Source organism: Pogonomyrmex barbatus, unplaced genomic scaffold (assembly GCF_055798465.1).
Source record: "Pogonomyrmex barbatus isolate J1 unplaced genomic scaffold, ASM5579846v1 scaffold1, whole genome shotgun sequence".
NCBI lineage: Eukaryota > Metazoa > Arthropoda > Insecta > Hymenoptera > Formicidae > Pogonomyrmex > Pogonomyrmex barbatus.
The window spans coordinates 13,892,777-13,906,224 of NW_028297098.1; the positions used below are offsets into that span (position 1 = coordinate 13,892,777).

General features: G+C 34.8%; 2 protein-coding genes across 11 annotated transcripts in view; both read right to left on the reverse strand.

Moving 5' to 3' along the window:
- Nucleotides 1-5,500, reverse strand: part of LOC105431858 (uncharacterized protein CG43867) — a 62,715-nt gene extending 57,215 nt beyond the window's left edge. For 2 of the 8 annotated variants that reach the window (XM_089080063.1, XM_089080057.1), the window contains exon 1: nt 4,993-5,481. The gene's annotated coding sequence lies outside the window, so the exon portion shown is untranslated. Of the gene's footprint in view, nt 1-2,583; nt 3,042-4,327; nt 4,940-4,992 lie in introns of those variants that run through there. The other 6 variants (XM_089080051.1, XM_089080045.1, XM_089080032.1 and 3 more) reach the window with 6 other exon arrangements.
- Nucleotides 5,501-5,664: 164 nt separating this feature from the next.
- Nucleotides 5,665-12,153, reverse strand: THADA (Thyroid adenoma-associated protein homolog). Of its 3 annotated transcripts, none has more exons than XM_089080144.1 (14): nt 11,756-12,153; nt 11,499-11,639; nt 10,801-11,430; nt 10,548-10,654; nt 10,169-10,475; nt 9,863-10,108; nt 9,423-9,788; nt 9,059-9,337; nt 8,796-8,993; nt 8,433-8,623; nt 7,794-8,346; nt 7,503-7,656; nt 7,173-7,432; nt 5,665-5,854 (listed from the first exon to the last, which is right to left on the reverse strand). In XM_089080144.1, the coding sequence occupies exons 1-14, from the start codon at nt 11,936-11,938 to the stop codon at nt 5,804-5,806; spliced, it is 3,666 nt and encodes a 1,221-aa protein (XP_088936270.1). In that variant the 5' UTR covers nt 11,939-12,153; the 3' UTR covers nt 5,665-5,803. The 3 variants fall into 3 exon arrangements, with proteins under 3 accessions (XP_088936270.1, XP_088936261.1, XP_088936267.1); XM_089080135.1 differs by lacking the exon at nt 5,665-5,854 and adding an exon at nt 6,694-7,092 and having other exon boundaries at nt 11,756-12,150; XM_089080141.1 differs by lacking the exon at nt 5,665-5,854 and adding an exon at nt 6,694-7,092 and having other exon boundaries at nt 11,499-11,634; nt 11,756-11,895.
- Between the last annotated feature and the right edge of the window lie 1,295 nt (nt 12,154-13,448).

Below are 13,448 nucleotides of genomic sequence, written 5' to 3' on the forward strand. Positions count from 1 at the left end.
TTCGACGCAGAGACAAGAAAAGTGCGACACGGAAAGATGGCACGCAGGGCTGCAAAGTTTATTTTAAGGTCGACGTTAAAAGGAGCCAAATGAAAAACCGGATGGAGGGAGTGGATGAGCGCAACCCGTCTCGTTCTGCAATTACTACACGGACGACGGGTCGGCTCGTGAAAAATTCCAGCCTTTGCGAGCTGCCTCAGGAAGTAGATGACGAGCACAAAGGGAGCGCAAATAAAAAAAAAAAAAAAAAAAAAAAAAAAAAAAAAAAAAAAAAAAAAAAAGAGAACGACTGTGAGCGTAAAAAAAAAATTAAAATCTCAAACACAGCTACATTTCAAGATAATTTCTAAATATATTTAAAAAAACAGAGAGAAACACTTTTTTTTTTAAATTATTATATGCAAAGCGTACTGATGTCAAAAAAGTAAAAACTTTGTTAGAAACTTACTCGGATTATTCCGTCTCTTTATAAAATGCTTCTATTTTAATTGCAAAGGGAAAAGTTTAAATTTGCTTTCACTGTTTAAAAGAATTATTTTAAGAGATTAATTCGTCGCGCGCGCGGAAGAGAGATAGAGAGACGTAATCAATGGCAAATGTTAACTTTTTTTGCTGGGAATTACGACATTCCGTTCACTATGTAATACAAGTCGTGACTCGCGAGTCGTGACATGCGACATATATGTGACACGCTGTGAATTAACTTTAAACGGTCGTGAGGTCACCTAATCTCTTCTCGCAAACTCGTGGTTAATTTGTCGGACGATCTCTTCTTTATGTCATGTAATTTTATATTCATGTAATTTTCGACAGAACAGCATCTCTATTTTTTATATGACGCATACATGACAGGGTAAACAATTTTTTTTTTTTAATATTGAAAATTTAATCAGGGGAACGGTTTTCCTCCGTGCAAACAGAAGTAAATGTGTAACAAATGAAAGAGAATATAAAATAAATATTAAACTCAATATTTCATTGACCAATATGAAATAAATTCTTTTGTTAGTAAAACATGGGTATATTATTTACATAACAAAGCTTTAGTAATTTTAAAATATTTGAAAACAACTTAAAAGATTATCGCGAATTAAGCTTCAAATGTGTGAAGGGATAATATTTTGCTTTCAATTTAATTTCAACAAATGGCTGTTCGTTTCAAATTTTCATTTTGAAAGATTATGAATTTGTAATGGAAATAAATGTTGAAAATTTACTTGAACTTAGAAACACGTGACAAGTAACGTGTCTCGACTATTTCTCGCGGAAGAAAATTCAAATCGGTCCAAGGATTCGTGGGACGTATGCAGGCGATCTCCGGTCCCCCGACCTCCGGTTCCCCGCTGTGTCCATGAATAAATTTCAAATTAACTTTCGAACGATTTCCGCGTTATACGAGGCGCGACGGAAGCCCTCCGCAATCTCGGAGGCTCTTACGAGAAGGCCTTTATATCACCGAGGGCTCGCTCGCATACTCGCTCTCTAAGTAAAGCCTCGTCCGAGACTACGAGGAAGACTTTCATCGACGGTCTTGATCGTAAAAGTATCGCGGTATTCAAAAATCCGAGAGGCTGCATGGAATATCAAGTTGTAAGACGCGAGGAAAGTGCAATCTAAAAAAAAAAAAAAAAAAAATTCAAATACAAAAAAGATATTGAAATATGAATTTCTCCTTCTAAATTTACAAAGTTAAAAACAATATTTAACTACGTCCTACATACGTAGATAATCGATTCCGCCGTTTCAAAGGAGTAAAAGCCGTGCTGTGAATCCAATATTTTTACGAAGAAATGCTAAATTAGTAGCTGGTATTCCATCCGTTCGTAAACAAAAAATCCTTTAACGGAATTTAATACACACGGCGCATATCTAAAAAGACTAAAAAACAGAAGTCGATTTACAATTACGAAATCGCAAATGGAAATGAAGCGGAAATGTACAAATCACCATTGATCCAAATAATGTAATTTACAAATATAATGTACAAAAAAATTAAATAAAAAATATTCAATCTAATTATCAAATATAATTTTAAAAAATTGATAAAGATTATTGCATCAGGATAATGATTAGAAATATAGGAGGATCGGAGGATGGATGTTCGGAAAAATTTTCCGCCGGTATACGGTGGCCATATTTTCTTCGAGAAAATAAAGGATAAATCTGAAAATTTTAGAATTTTGTTCCTGCACAATTTATTTGTTTCATCACAGGTTGTTTCCAAATTAATTTGTGGCTCAGAAATCTGCGCATTACGAAATTTCCTTATATAGTATATCTAAACAAGATACTGTACACTTTTATGATAGCTTGGAAACTGGTTGGAATAAACCCTCGATTTGGAATAGGTTCGAAATAAAAAATAAACACGGATCTAATCTGAATAATTGTAATTAAATTTTAATTAAAAAAGTTAAAAATATAATTAACACAAGATAAATTATACATATATAATTATATTTTTAATTAAAATTATATAATTATAAAATATATATATATATATTGTTTATTTTATTTTAAAAATTTACTCAATAGTTACTTAATAGTAAATAAAAAGAATGGATAAATAAAAAACAGTTATACCTGAAAGGACGTATGTGGTCGCCGTATACCGTAACTGTAACGGCAGTCAATTGCCGTTGTTAGAACGCTGTTTTGTCACTGCGTAACTAGCGGCGGTCACGAAACGAGAGCGGGCAGTCGTGGGCCGGCGGAGCGGCCAGCGCGGCGCACGGCTCGCATTTTGCATAAATTACGCGTTCTTCTGTCCGGCTCGGTCGCGTGATCGCGCGACGTTATTGTCGAAATGACGTTGCCGCGGGGCGGGTTACCGCTGCAGGCGCGGCAAAACAAATAGGCCGGCGGCACGTGAAACGTACAATGTGTATACGAGAGACGTTCCCGTGAACGAGCGTGCCGTCGGTTTCGGCTACCTCGCGACAAATTTCATTTCGATCGCGCTCGCGCCCGCCAACGGCGCGGGGACCACCGAGAGACCCGATATCGATAGCGTCCATTTACGTGTATCGTGCTTTCTTTTTCCTCTTTTCTTTTTTCCTTTTTGTTTTCGTAAGATCAATACTGCGTATCCCCTAATTCTTTCTGTGCTGGAAAACTTTGTGTTTACGAGTGTGTTTTCGAGGCCCGGATTTATTAGATCGTTGCGCGTGAGACATCGCGATCGCGAAGTTTCACCGTTTTATGAAACGCTTTCATGAAGTAGATGCCTTCGAATGATTTAAAGGCTATTTTATTATTCATCGTTAGAGACCACGAGTCCTTTACAAAAGCATGCTCCAGTTCTAAGATTTCTCGATAAATTCGTGGAACTGTAGTAGAGTCTACGGAGGAAACTCGGAAGGATATATAAAAGTGGAATGACGCGATGAAAATAGCTTGTGACATAAATTCTAGAGTCACATTAGAAATGAAAATAAGCGAATGTCGGAATGGAAAATTTAACATAATTCGTAATTGATAAGAGATGAGTTGAATATTTTTGCCAAACTTCCATATTGTTTTCGTAATTAATTGTCTCTAGCATTTCTTTAATAATTACAATTGTCAATTGAGTAAGAATTACTAATACATCTCTTCTCTTCTTACTTTTCTCTCATCCGCTGAAATATTTATTTAATGCTAATACGGTAATTTTTGCGATATCGTATTTCGAATGTAATCGAGGATGTTTACCACACGAATGTTCGCTCAACAATCGCGAGCAATTCTTATCACAAAGCTACGGTGCCGTTTCAGCGTTAACGTATGTGAAGCCAGCTGTTGCAAAAGATTCGCTGATTCATGCCGGGTCCGCGATATTTATGTACGAAAATCGGTGTCGCGACACCGAGCGGCGTGACGTCGATACGACGCACGGCGACGCGACGCGACGCGACGCGACGCGACGCGACGCGGAACGGAGCAGAGCGAAGCGGAGCGGAGCGACGCGTTCGATTCCGCGAACCGCTCGTAAATTTCTCGCGCGGACGTTCGTTAACGGAAACCCGAGAAGTTCGTCGCGAGAGACAGAGGGGGGAAAGAGAGATGAAAGAGAAAACGTCGTTCTACGCGCGTGAAGTGCGGACAAAAGATGAATTCGAGACCGATGACCTTTCTCCCTCGAGGGAGAAGAAGAGAAGGGAAGGGAGGGAAGAGAGCGATGAGACGAGAGCGAGCCAGGGACGAAAGGGGAGAGAAGGAGAATAAGAGAGCGGGACGAGAGGTGAGGAAAGAGCGTTCGGGAAGGCGCCGTTAGTCGATCGAGCGCTCGATGACTCTGTCTGGCATTCCGTCTCTCTTGGGAGAATAACCGCGCTCCGGGAATCACCTGGTGCTGCGATGATCAACCGGCGGTGCCAGTTTTCAAACTCGTTTCCTCCCCTCATCCTCGTCACCGTCGTCACCGTCGTCACCGTCGTCACCGTCGTCACCGTTGTCGTCGTCGTGCCTTCCGGCTCTTACGCGATCTCGTGTGATTCCCCACTCCCTCCCTCTCTCTCTCTCTCTCTCTCTCTCTCTCTCTCTCTCTGTCCACCCTTCACGCGACTCTCCGCGCGAGCTGTCCTCTCGACCCGTCGGTCTCTCCTTCACGAGGAGGATTCGCGCGAGGTGGGCCGCGCGAAGAGGAACACACGAGTCGGGTCCGAAGGGCCGACCAGCCGGGGAGAATAGTACCGACCGTAGGATGACAGCTAGCGCGCAAGTAGGTCAGGTACCGGAGCGGAGTGAGAGTGCGGGGGGGAGAGAGGGAGGAGGGGAGACGGAGAGAGGGAAAGAGAGACAGAGAGAGAGAGAAAGAGAAAGGGAGAGGAAGACGAGGAGAATGGAGTGGAGCAAGACAGATCTCTCGTCCTCTCGGAGTGACTTCGTATAGCTGATGATTCTCGCATGCCGTCCCGGCATGCGATTCGCGACTCTCGGGGGGGAACCCTTTCTCTCGTCTTTCCTCGCAGCCCTCCTTCCCATCTCCCGTCCGTCGACGACGCAACTCACCTTGCTGCGTGCGGGGCTGAGGTAACGGCCCGTGACGATTTGAAACGGGCGCACTGAACACACTCCATGCCTCCACTCCTGTCGAACACCAGCGGCCACGGGCACACCGTACACCACCGTGTGTGTCTTACACGCGCGTATGTGTATGTATAAAATTGCGTGCTCGCGCGCGTGCGTGCGTGCGTGCGTGCGTGCGTGCGTGGAGCGCGTGGGGAGGGCGAGTGTATGCCTAGGTTTTCGGGATTTTCACAATCGGCAGGTGGCACGCGGACGCGCCGTCACCGATCGGACGCGGACGGCGGGCATCGACGCGTGCGAAACGCGGACGGTCACGACGCGGAGGCGCGAAAAATAGAAAAAAAACACGGGAGTACGACGGGTAGTCGCACAGTAGCACGTCGCGTCGCGAAATACGCGTGCGACTCGGCCCCGCTCGGCCGTGCTCGGCCCGACTCGGACGTCGCCGCGGCGCGCCGCCGCCACACCGTAGCGACGCCGCGCGGCGTACGCGGCAAGCTTCTTCGAAAGCAGTTACGTATTAATCGGAGAATAATTCTGAAATATGTTGCTTCAGAGAACGATATGCGAGATGAATTGCAGCGAGATTTCGACAAATATTATTTCCGGATCTCACGAAAAAAAAAAAAAAGCAAACGCTTTCGGACTTGGAAATGTAGAAATATTTAAATTTATTTTGCAGAAATATTTTAAATTTGATTTGTTGAAATAAATATAAGATTATCTACGAAGTGAGATTCGAAATCCACAGCACACTTTATCCAAGAAATATCCTTAGAACGTCCTTTTATCTTTAGAATATTTGTCTTCTAAATGTCTTTAGTACATCTATTGGACATCTGTGCTGTATGGGATATTTTTTTCAAAAATGAAAAAAATATAATGGAAAATAACGTCAAAATATTTTATAATCAAATTATAATTCGATTTTCATCAGGTATTTAATACATGTAGGAATTATGATAATTTCGAATCTGTAAGGATATCAGAATTATTTTAATTTAGTGAAATCGATAATGCAAAAATATTCCATTGATAGTCCGTTACCATCGAACGTTGTGAGATGAATAAATAACATTATTAAATAACGATGTATATACCTAATAATTACATTTCCTTTGTATTTTGTTGAGGACAAATATAGAGAGCCGATGTAGAAGAGTAGATGACTGCCGATATTGAAATCGCAACACATGCAATATTGATTGTACACAATCCGTTTTCAACATTATGAATATTTTACAAGATGAATCTAATAATTATTCGCGCACGAAATTCGCTATTGGAATCATGTAAAATACGAAGCGTGAATACGATTTTACGAACTCTGAGTCATGACTAAGTGCGATTTGAAAAGCCAAATTTTCGAAAATCGCAAAAGAACGATATATCGAAACGCAATTTGATTCGCAAGCTAATTATATATGTTTCATATAATAGATTCTTTTAATTGTACTTTGCGTGGAATGAATATAAATTTAATTAACATATGGAGAAAATACAAAAGAAGATAAATATGGAAAGCACATTAAAAAGGTTTCTATAGTTTAATACGATAATAAAATAAAATATGTCCTCTCTTTTATAGATGTAAACTGCTGAAATTATTATGGAATAATAAATCAATTATATGCATTGATTGTTTAATACAATAAAATTTCATTTTTAGATACAGTAAAAATATACAGTAAAATATGTAACTTTTATTAAATTTATTTATTTACAATATGTAATGTTAAGTACAAATATATGACAAAATGCGGAGATCCGATATTATAAAGACCTATACTTTTCATATGTTAAAATTTGCAATAATTTATCTTTATATGTCGGATCCAAAATGTCTTCCAACTTGTTTTGGAGTGACGGCGGCTCGCACCGATAATCACGCACAATTCCTCTAAATGATGAAAACATTGTATGAAAATTGCTATCTAAATGATAATTTATCCATCTCACAACATTTGGTGGTAACGGTCTATTAATGGAATATTTTTGCATTATCGATTTCACTAAATCAAAACATAAATACGATATCCTTACGGGTTCAAAAACATCATAATTCCTACATTTATTGAATACCTATTAATAAATTCAAATTATAATTTTAATGACATGAAGCTTTTTGATTATATATCACACTCGTACACATGTTCACTTACGTCTGTTTCGTCCATTTCGTAATCTGTATCCCCAAATAACGAAATACTCCAGCAAAAAAGAGCGCTAATTGCTATTTCGGGGTGCTTATCAGCGACCATTTCGCCGAAGATTTGAAAGAATATCGATAAAGTTTCTTGTATACATCTTAATTCGTTGCATGGTTTAATTCTACAAAGCAGTTTGGACGCTTCGTGTCGAATGTCTGCATTATCATCAAGTAATAATTGTAACAGTACTGTCCACAAATCCAAAATGGGGTCTATAAAGTTTTTTTTTTATATTGTTATATGAATTTAATTCTATTAGCTATGTACTCGATTTACACATACTGTAATATTCGATACTAATATTGGTTTTTTCAAAAAGTCCATATAATATATCGAAAACTGACGATCTGAAATCCATACGTAACGAACTAATCCAATTATTATCACAGACTGTTCTATAGACAGTCTCTGTATGTTTGATAGTAAGCTGTTCATCCTTAAAATTAATATAAACTCATCAGACTACATCAGATATTAAAAAAAAATATATATCGAATATAATAAAATCAAAATTAAAAACTAAAGATCGAAAAGATTATTAGATCTTTAAAATAACTAATGTTACGAACAAACCTGTAATTCATGAAGTAATGTCATCATACATTTTCCTAGCAATCTCAAGTAATTAACACGTTGAGAATAAATATTGCTTGCACTATGTTGATGTAGTTCTCTAAGAACCAAATTACAAATTTTACGTTTGTCAGAGAGACAACATTCATTTATATCCATCAGACTGTTATACAAGAAATCGAAAATCGCATCTTGTAATTTAGGATTATATTTATATAAATTTTTGGCAAAATCAATAGCTACGCAAATAGCATAAGATCTTAATAATTCTCTTGATTGATTAGATTCTTTCTTCAATACTTCAAAAACAGTGGTCCAGGTAATGCTTTGTATTTCGGCTTCCGGCATGATCAGCAGCCGCGAATATATGATAAACGCTTTACTTTGCTCATTGTGCACAGTTTGCAAGAAATTCGAATTTTTCCCAACGCAAAGTATGAATTTGATTACAGATACTTTGTATATTTGCTCGCCTGCTCCTTGTCTTAATAGAACTTTCTTAATTAAATGTTCTTGCAATATATACAATATATCATCTTTACAATTTTCAATCCTAAAAGTATGAAAAATATTTATTAGTAAAGTTTAATTTTAGTCAAATTTTATAGTGTTTTGCTTTTGTAAAATTATCTTTCTTACATATTTTTATTTAAATTATATAATTCACGAATGATGTCGACATATACACTTGCTACAAGAAAACAACTAAACATATTAGTTCTTTTCTCCAATCCTTTCAATATCCAATCTGTTGAGCTTAAAAAATTTGTAACATCAGATATTGATAACTGTACATGGACAGATGGCAATCTTGTTAAGATCTCTAATATCTATAATTCAATAATTAAGAATTATAATTTTAAGCTTACATATCATAATATTTCTTAGTTATATTAAAAAATTTAGGAATTTTAATATTTTTATTTTTTATATTTTAATATTTTATCTAAATTATCTATAATTATATTTCTCATTATTTTCAATTGCCGAAATTTTACTTACTTGTAACAAATAGCCATGTGTTAGATTCATCGAGATTCGAGTATCTCGTGCTGTACATAAAATTAGAAATAACTTTTTCACAATATTGTGAACTGTAGCCTCTGTTAATAAGGGTACCAATGCTCTGGCTACAAGTTTACGTGTTTCATATACAGGGCTTTTAGCGCATTGTGATATCAAATTAACAAATTCATTTATCTGGAAACCCACCACCATCATATCATTCGTTTCTAACGAATAGTGAAAAGATTGTTTATAATTACCTTCCACGTAACGTCAGTGCTGTCGAAATGGTAACTAATATACAATCGTGATAATAATAATAAAATCGCTTGTACGTTTGATTTTATCACGTTATCATTAATCGATATAAAGGTTCGCAATTCATTTAGAATAAAAGGCAACAAATTGGGATATCTTTCGAAAAATATTCTTCCAGTCATTTTGTTATCCGTTGTCAAGTTGACGTGATCTTTGGTTCTCTGAACACCAAAAATTCGGATGATAAGTGCACTAAACAGTAACGTAGCCGCATTACATTCCTATGTCAGAAATTATTATTATTATATAAATATGATTAAAATAATATTAAAAATTTTCATTAATATAATACACAGCATTACTTACTGCCCATGTTTTACTTTCATAATTTCTAAAGGCAACTATCAAACCATCCGCGATATAATTCTTAACCATGTCTCCGAGTTGTGAATGCCTAAATAAAGCTCTAAGGATGTTCATAGAATGAGTTTTTATCTCGGTTACATCAAGTTTAATTTCTGTACAATCATAATCGTTCCTATTCTCTATTAACGGTTCCGTTAAATGTTCATACTTGGAAAATATAGTATCTTTATACATTATGTGCTTTACTTTTTGCCACAGATTAATTGTATTTTCAAGTTGTGAGAATTGTAATAAAATTTTCATAACCGAATGAAATGTGGAGATTTCTGAATTATTATGAATTTTTGGTTCCGAAGATAACACTGCCTGTTTTTAAAAAATTATTTTAAAAAGTTTTTCTTAATACAAATTCATGTTTTTAATAAAATATCCACCTATACCTGAATCATAAATGGAACACCGGCGCTTCTCCTTGTTGCACATAATTTCGAATATCCTGGCATTAATCCCGTTATACCTATTAAAATATTGTGTAGCCAATGCGTAGGAAGTGCATTTAGAGTCTTGTTCGTTGACCGCCACAACCGCATGCATAATTGATGAAAACCAACGTACACTTGTTCAAATGCACCTCTGTGCTTTGTTTCGCATAATAATGAGACTAGATGTTTCATTATGTGCTCAATCTGTTAACATAATATGCCTTTGTGTTTTATTAAAAATAAAAATATATGCACAAATCTTACTTGCTTCTCTGTTAGCAGTCCATTTTGAGATTCCGCAGTTTGTATCGATGCCTTGGTGGCAAGTAGACCAAACAATTGGCTAACTTCTTTAACAGTACGCCAAGAACAAAGTAACACCATTTGTGGCGTTATTATTTCTTTCTCTGGAAATGATACGTCGTTAAAGTTTAACATTTCCAAATCCATTGGTAAATGTCCTTCCGGTGAAGAGTTATTCACTATCACAGAAACAGTATGATTTAATTCAAAACACAGTAATATAATATCAGCTATGGCATTTTGCCATGGTTTGCTCATCCCTACGTCTCTAAATCAAGAAAAAAAGAAACATATAAATTATTTTTTCAAAAAGTTATTAATATATATTCCATTTAATTACCTCAAATTACAGTCAGAAAGCAAACTTTTTATGCAGAATAAATGTCCGTATAAAGAATTGTTAATGATTGCCATACCTATGTTCTTTTTTGCCAAATTTAATGCCTCCTGAAGAATAAAGGCAGTAATTTCTATATATTGTTATTTTTTAATGACATTAAAATGAATATCATATTTTATATATATATATATATATATATATATACACACATATATATATATATATACATATATATATATATATATACACATACTTGCAATCTTTTATATAACAGTAATACCAATCGCAGTGTTGTTTCTTCTATAATATTGTCTTCTATATCGTATATCTTTTTTATACAAGAGGATAGCTTGGATATTTTTAACATATATGCAGCTGTAACACTGTCTATCGGTCGTATGCTATTACCCAAGAAAAGTGCAACTTTAATTATTGACATAATCTGCAAGTCAAAATTTAAACGCAACAACGTTGGATTCATAGTCTTTATTATTTGATATGCCATTTCCTTATTTGGTTCATATGTATCCAACAGTAAACACTGCATTATTGTATTAGCTTGGTATATCTTCCATTCAACATCTTTAAACTCATTATAAAGGAGATCTTGCATCAATAAAAGTATCTGTAAGCTGGAGCGTCTACGAGTATACGTTGCGTCTGGATACAAATTACTCACGCAAATTTCACGCAAGTTTACAAAAAACGTGATATAATCTTTCACATCTCGTTCAATTCGTTCAGATGTTTGATAAGATAGAGCCAAAACATTTTCGTAAGCTTCGGAAGTGATATCTTGTTCCTTGCAATGATTTCTCATTTTAATTTCTTGAGCCAATTGTCTCTGCATAACAGCTAGACTATCCTTCAACCGTTTTAGAGCCTATAAAGAATAATAAATTCAATCTAAGTAAGATTTCGATAAGAGTCAATATCAATATTCCTTATTACCTTCTTAATTAAGGGTACATATTCCATCTTTTCACATAAATTGTACTTCAAAAATAACAAAATCATATCAAGTTCCTTGCACGAGAAGCGTAACGTGCTCTTTTTCGACTCCACCAAGAGTGCTAACATCCCCAGCCTGCACTACAACGAGAGACATGCAAGATCGATTAGAATAAAAATAATTTTTAAATTTCTTAAAGCCAATATTATTTACAAGATAAATTATTTCGGAGAATCAATCATTAAGAATTCGTTACCTCTTCGCTGTGATGCTTGGCACATGTTTCCAAAACACTGTACTCTAAAGTATTTCGCCATTTGACAGTCTGTTGCGCGAGTTTCTCGTCAGTGTCTAACTCGCCCTTTTGCTTCGACATCCGCAAATCACTCAGCAGTGCGCGAAGTTCATTTTCGTTCATGTTTTTCGATTCCTGCATCATTTAAAAGCACGATATTGCAGCAACACGTGAGCAAATCCTTTCAGGTTGGGAAACTTTGTTTAGTCGTCCCTTTAACACGAGATTTACGGCACGGCTTTTACCGATACCCGTTAATCTCTCTATCGGTAACCATCGACTATCCGATTGATGCAGACATCTGTGTGTACTCAATTGCCAGAATTTAATTTTATTATATATTCTGCCGCCTTTACGAGATAACATCGATCTCTTGGTATATACATATAAAAAAATCATTCAAAGCGTTACATTCATTTATTTAAATAGAATAAATAAATAATAATAAAAAATAAAAAAATTTTAATTTGTATTTTTATTTTTCACGTTTTCATGCATTACTCTGATCTTCCAAGCATTGTAAAAAGAGTGGTTCTGCTGAAGTATTTGAAAATTTGGCCTAGTTCATATCTGAAAATAATTTTTTAGGCCATCAAAATAAATATGCAGAATAAATTAATTAAATTTTATAATTACACTACTAAAATGTTTGCTATTCCATCGATCGATTTGAATACCTTACATAAATATTTTAATAAAAAGTTATTTCTAATATTTTTCTAAAATCTATATTTGATCTAATTTTTACATACTGCAGCAAAACTGTTCTTTTCGTAAAGCTTTCATAACACATTTCAGTTATATTTCTACCTAAAATGTTCACGATTTCTATGTTACATAATTAATGCGATTCAGAATAGAAAAAAGAAAATGTTATGGATGCAATAATACTGCAACTTGAATTACTGCTCTAGAATATATCATATTGTATAATATCATATTGTATAATTTATTTTATTACCAAAAATAAAAAATGTAAGTAAAATACATTTACAAATTTAAAAATGTATCTCAAATACGAAAGCAGTAACATTATTAATATTATAATTTTTTATTTAATAATGTAACAGGGAATTTATAATATTAATAATGTATATAATATTACTGTTAGTTAACATTTACTGATAAAATAAATCGGTTTTGCTTTTTCAGAAGGCATTAGCTTTAGTAAGAGAAAATGATAGGAATGGTGTATAATTGTTAAAAATTTTTTATTTATTCCGCAATTTATAAACAAGTTTCCTTTTAGATTATAATCACTACTTCAACATTTAAAAATTGCGCAATATTATTCTTGAATAAATCTCATAAATGGCGATGATTATTTATGCTTATCGTGACTATTATTTTAATCTAACAAAATTAACTCAATCGAGAGTTAAACAATATTTATACTATTTTAATAATATGAACAAAAGAATTAATTTTTTAATTTTAAAAAAATTAGATAAAAAGGATGTAACTTTTTAATTTGCCACATTTTATCCAATTAATCCATACCGATTAAAGAAGGCAAGAATAAAAATACTAATTATTAAAAATTATTAAAAAAATTTTTTAAATCAAACAAACTAAAAAAAAATCTAAATATATATTGTAATGAGTATTATTCATTTTTTTTCTTTATCAGAGCGGTATTAAAATTTAAATAAAA

Coding starts and splice junctions, on each gene's coding strand:
- THADA (XM_089080135.1), bottom strand. CDS start 11,938: ATGATGCAGGAATCGAAAAACATGAACGAAAATGAACTTCGCGCACTG. Junction 9,789..9,862: donor GTGTTCCATTTATGATTCAG/GTATAGGTGGAT, acceptor TTTTAAAAACAG/GCAGTGTTATCTTCGGAACC. Junction 8,994..9,058: donor GCACTGACGTTACGTGGAAG/GTAATTATAAAC, acceptor GTGGGTTTCCAG/ATAAATGAATTTGTTAATTT.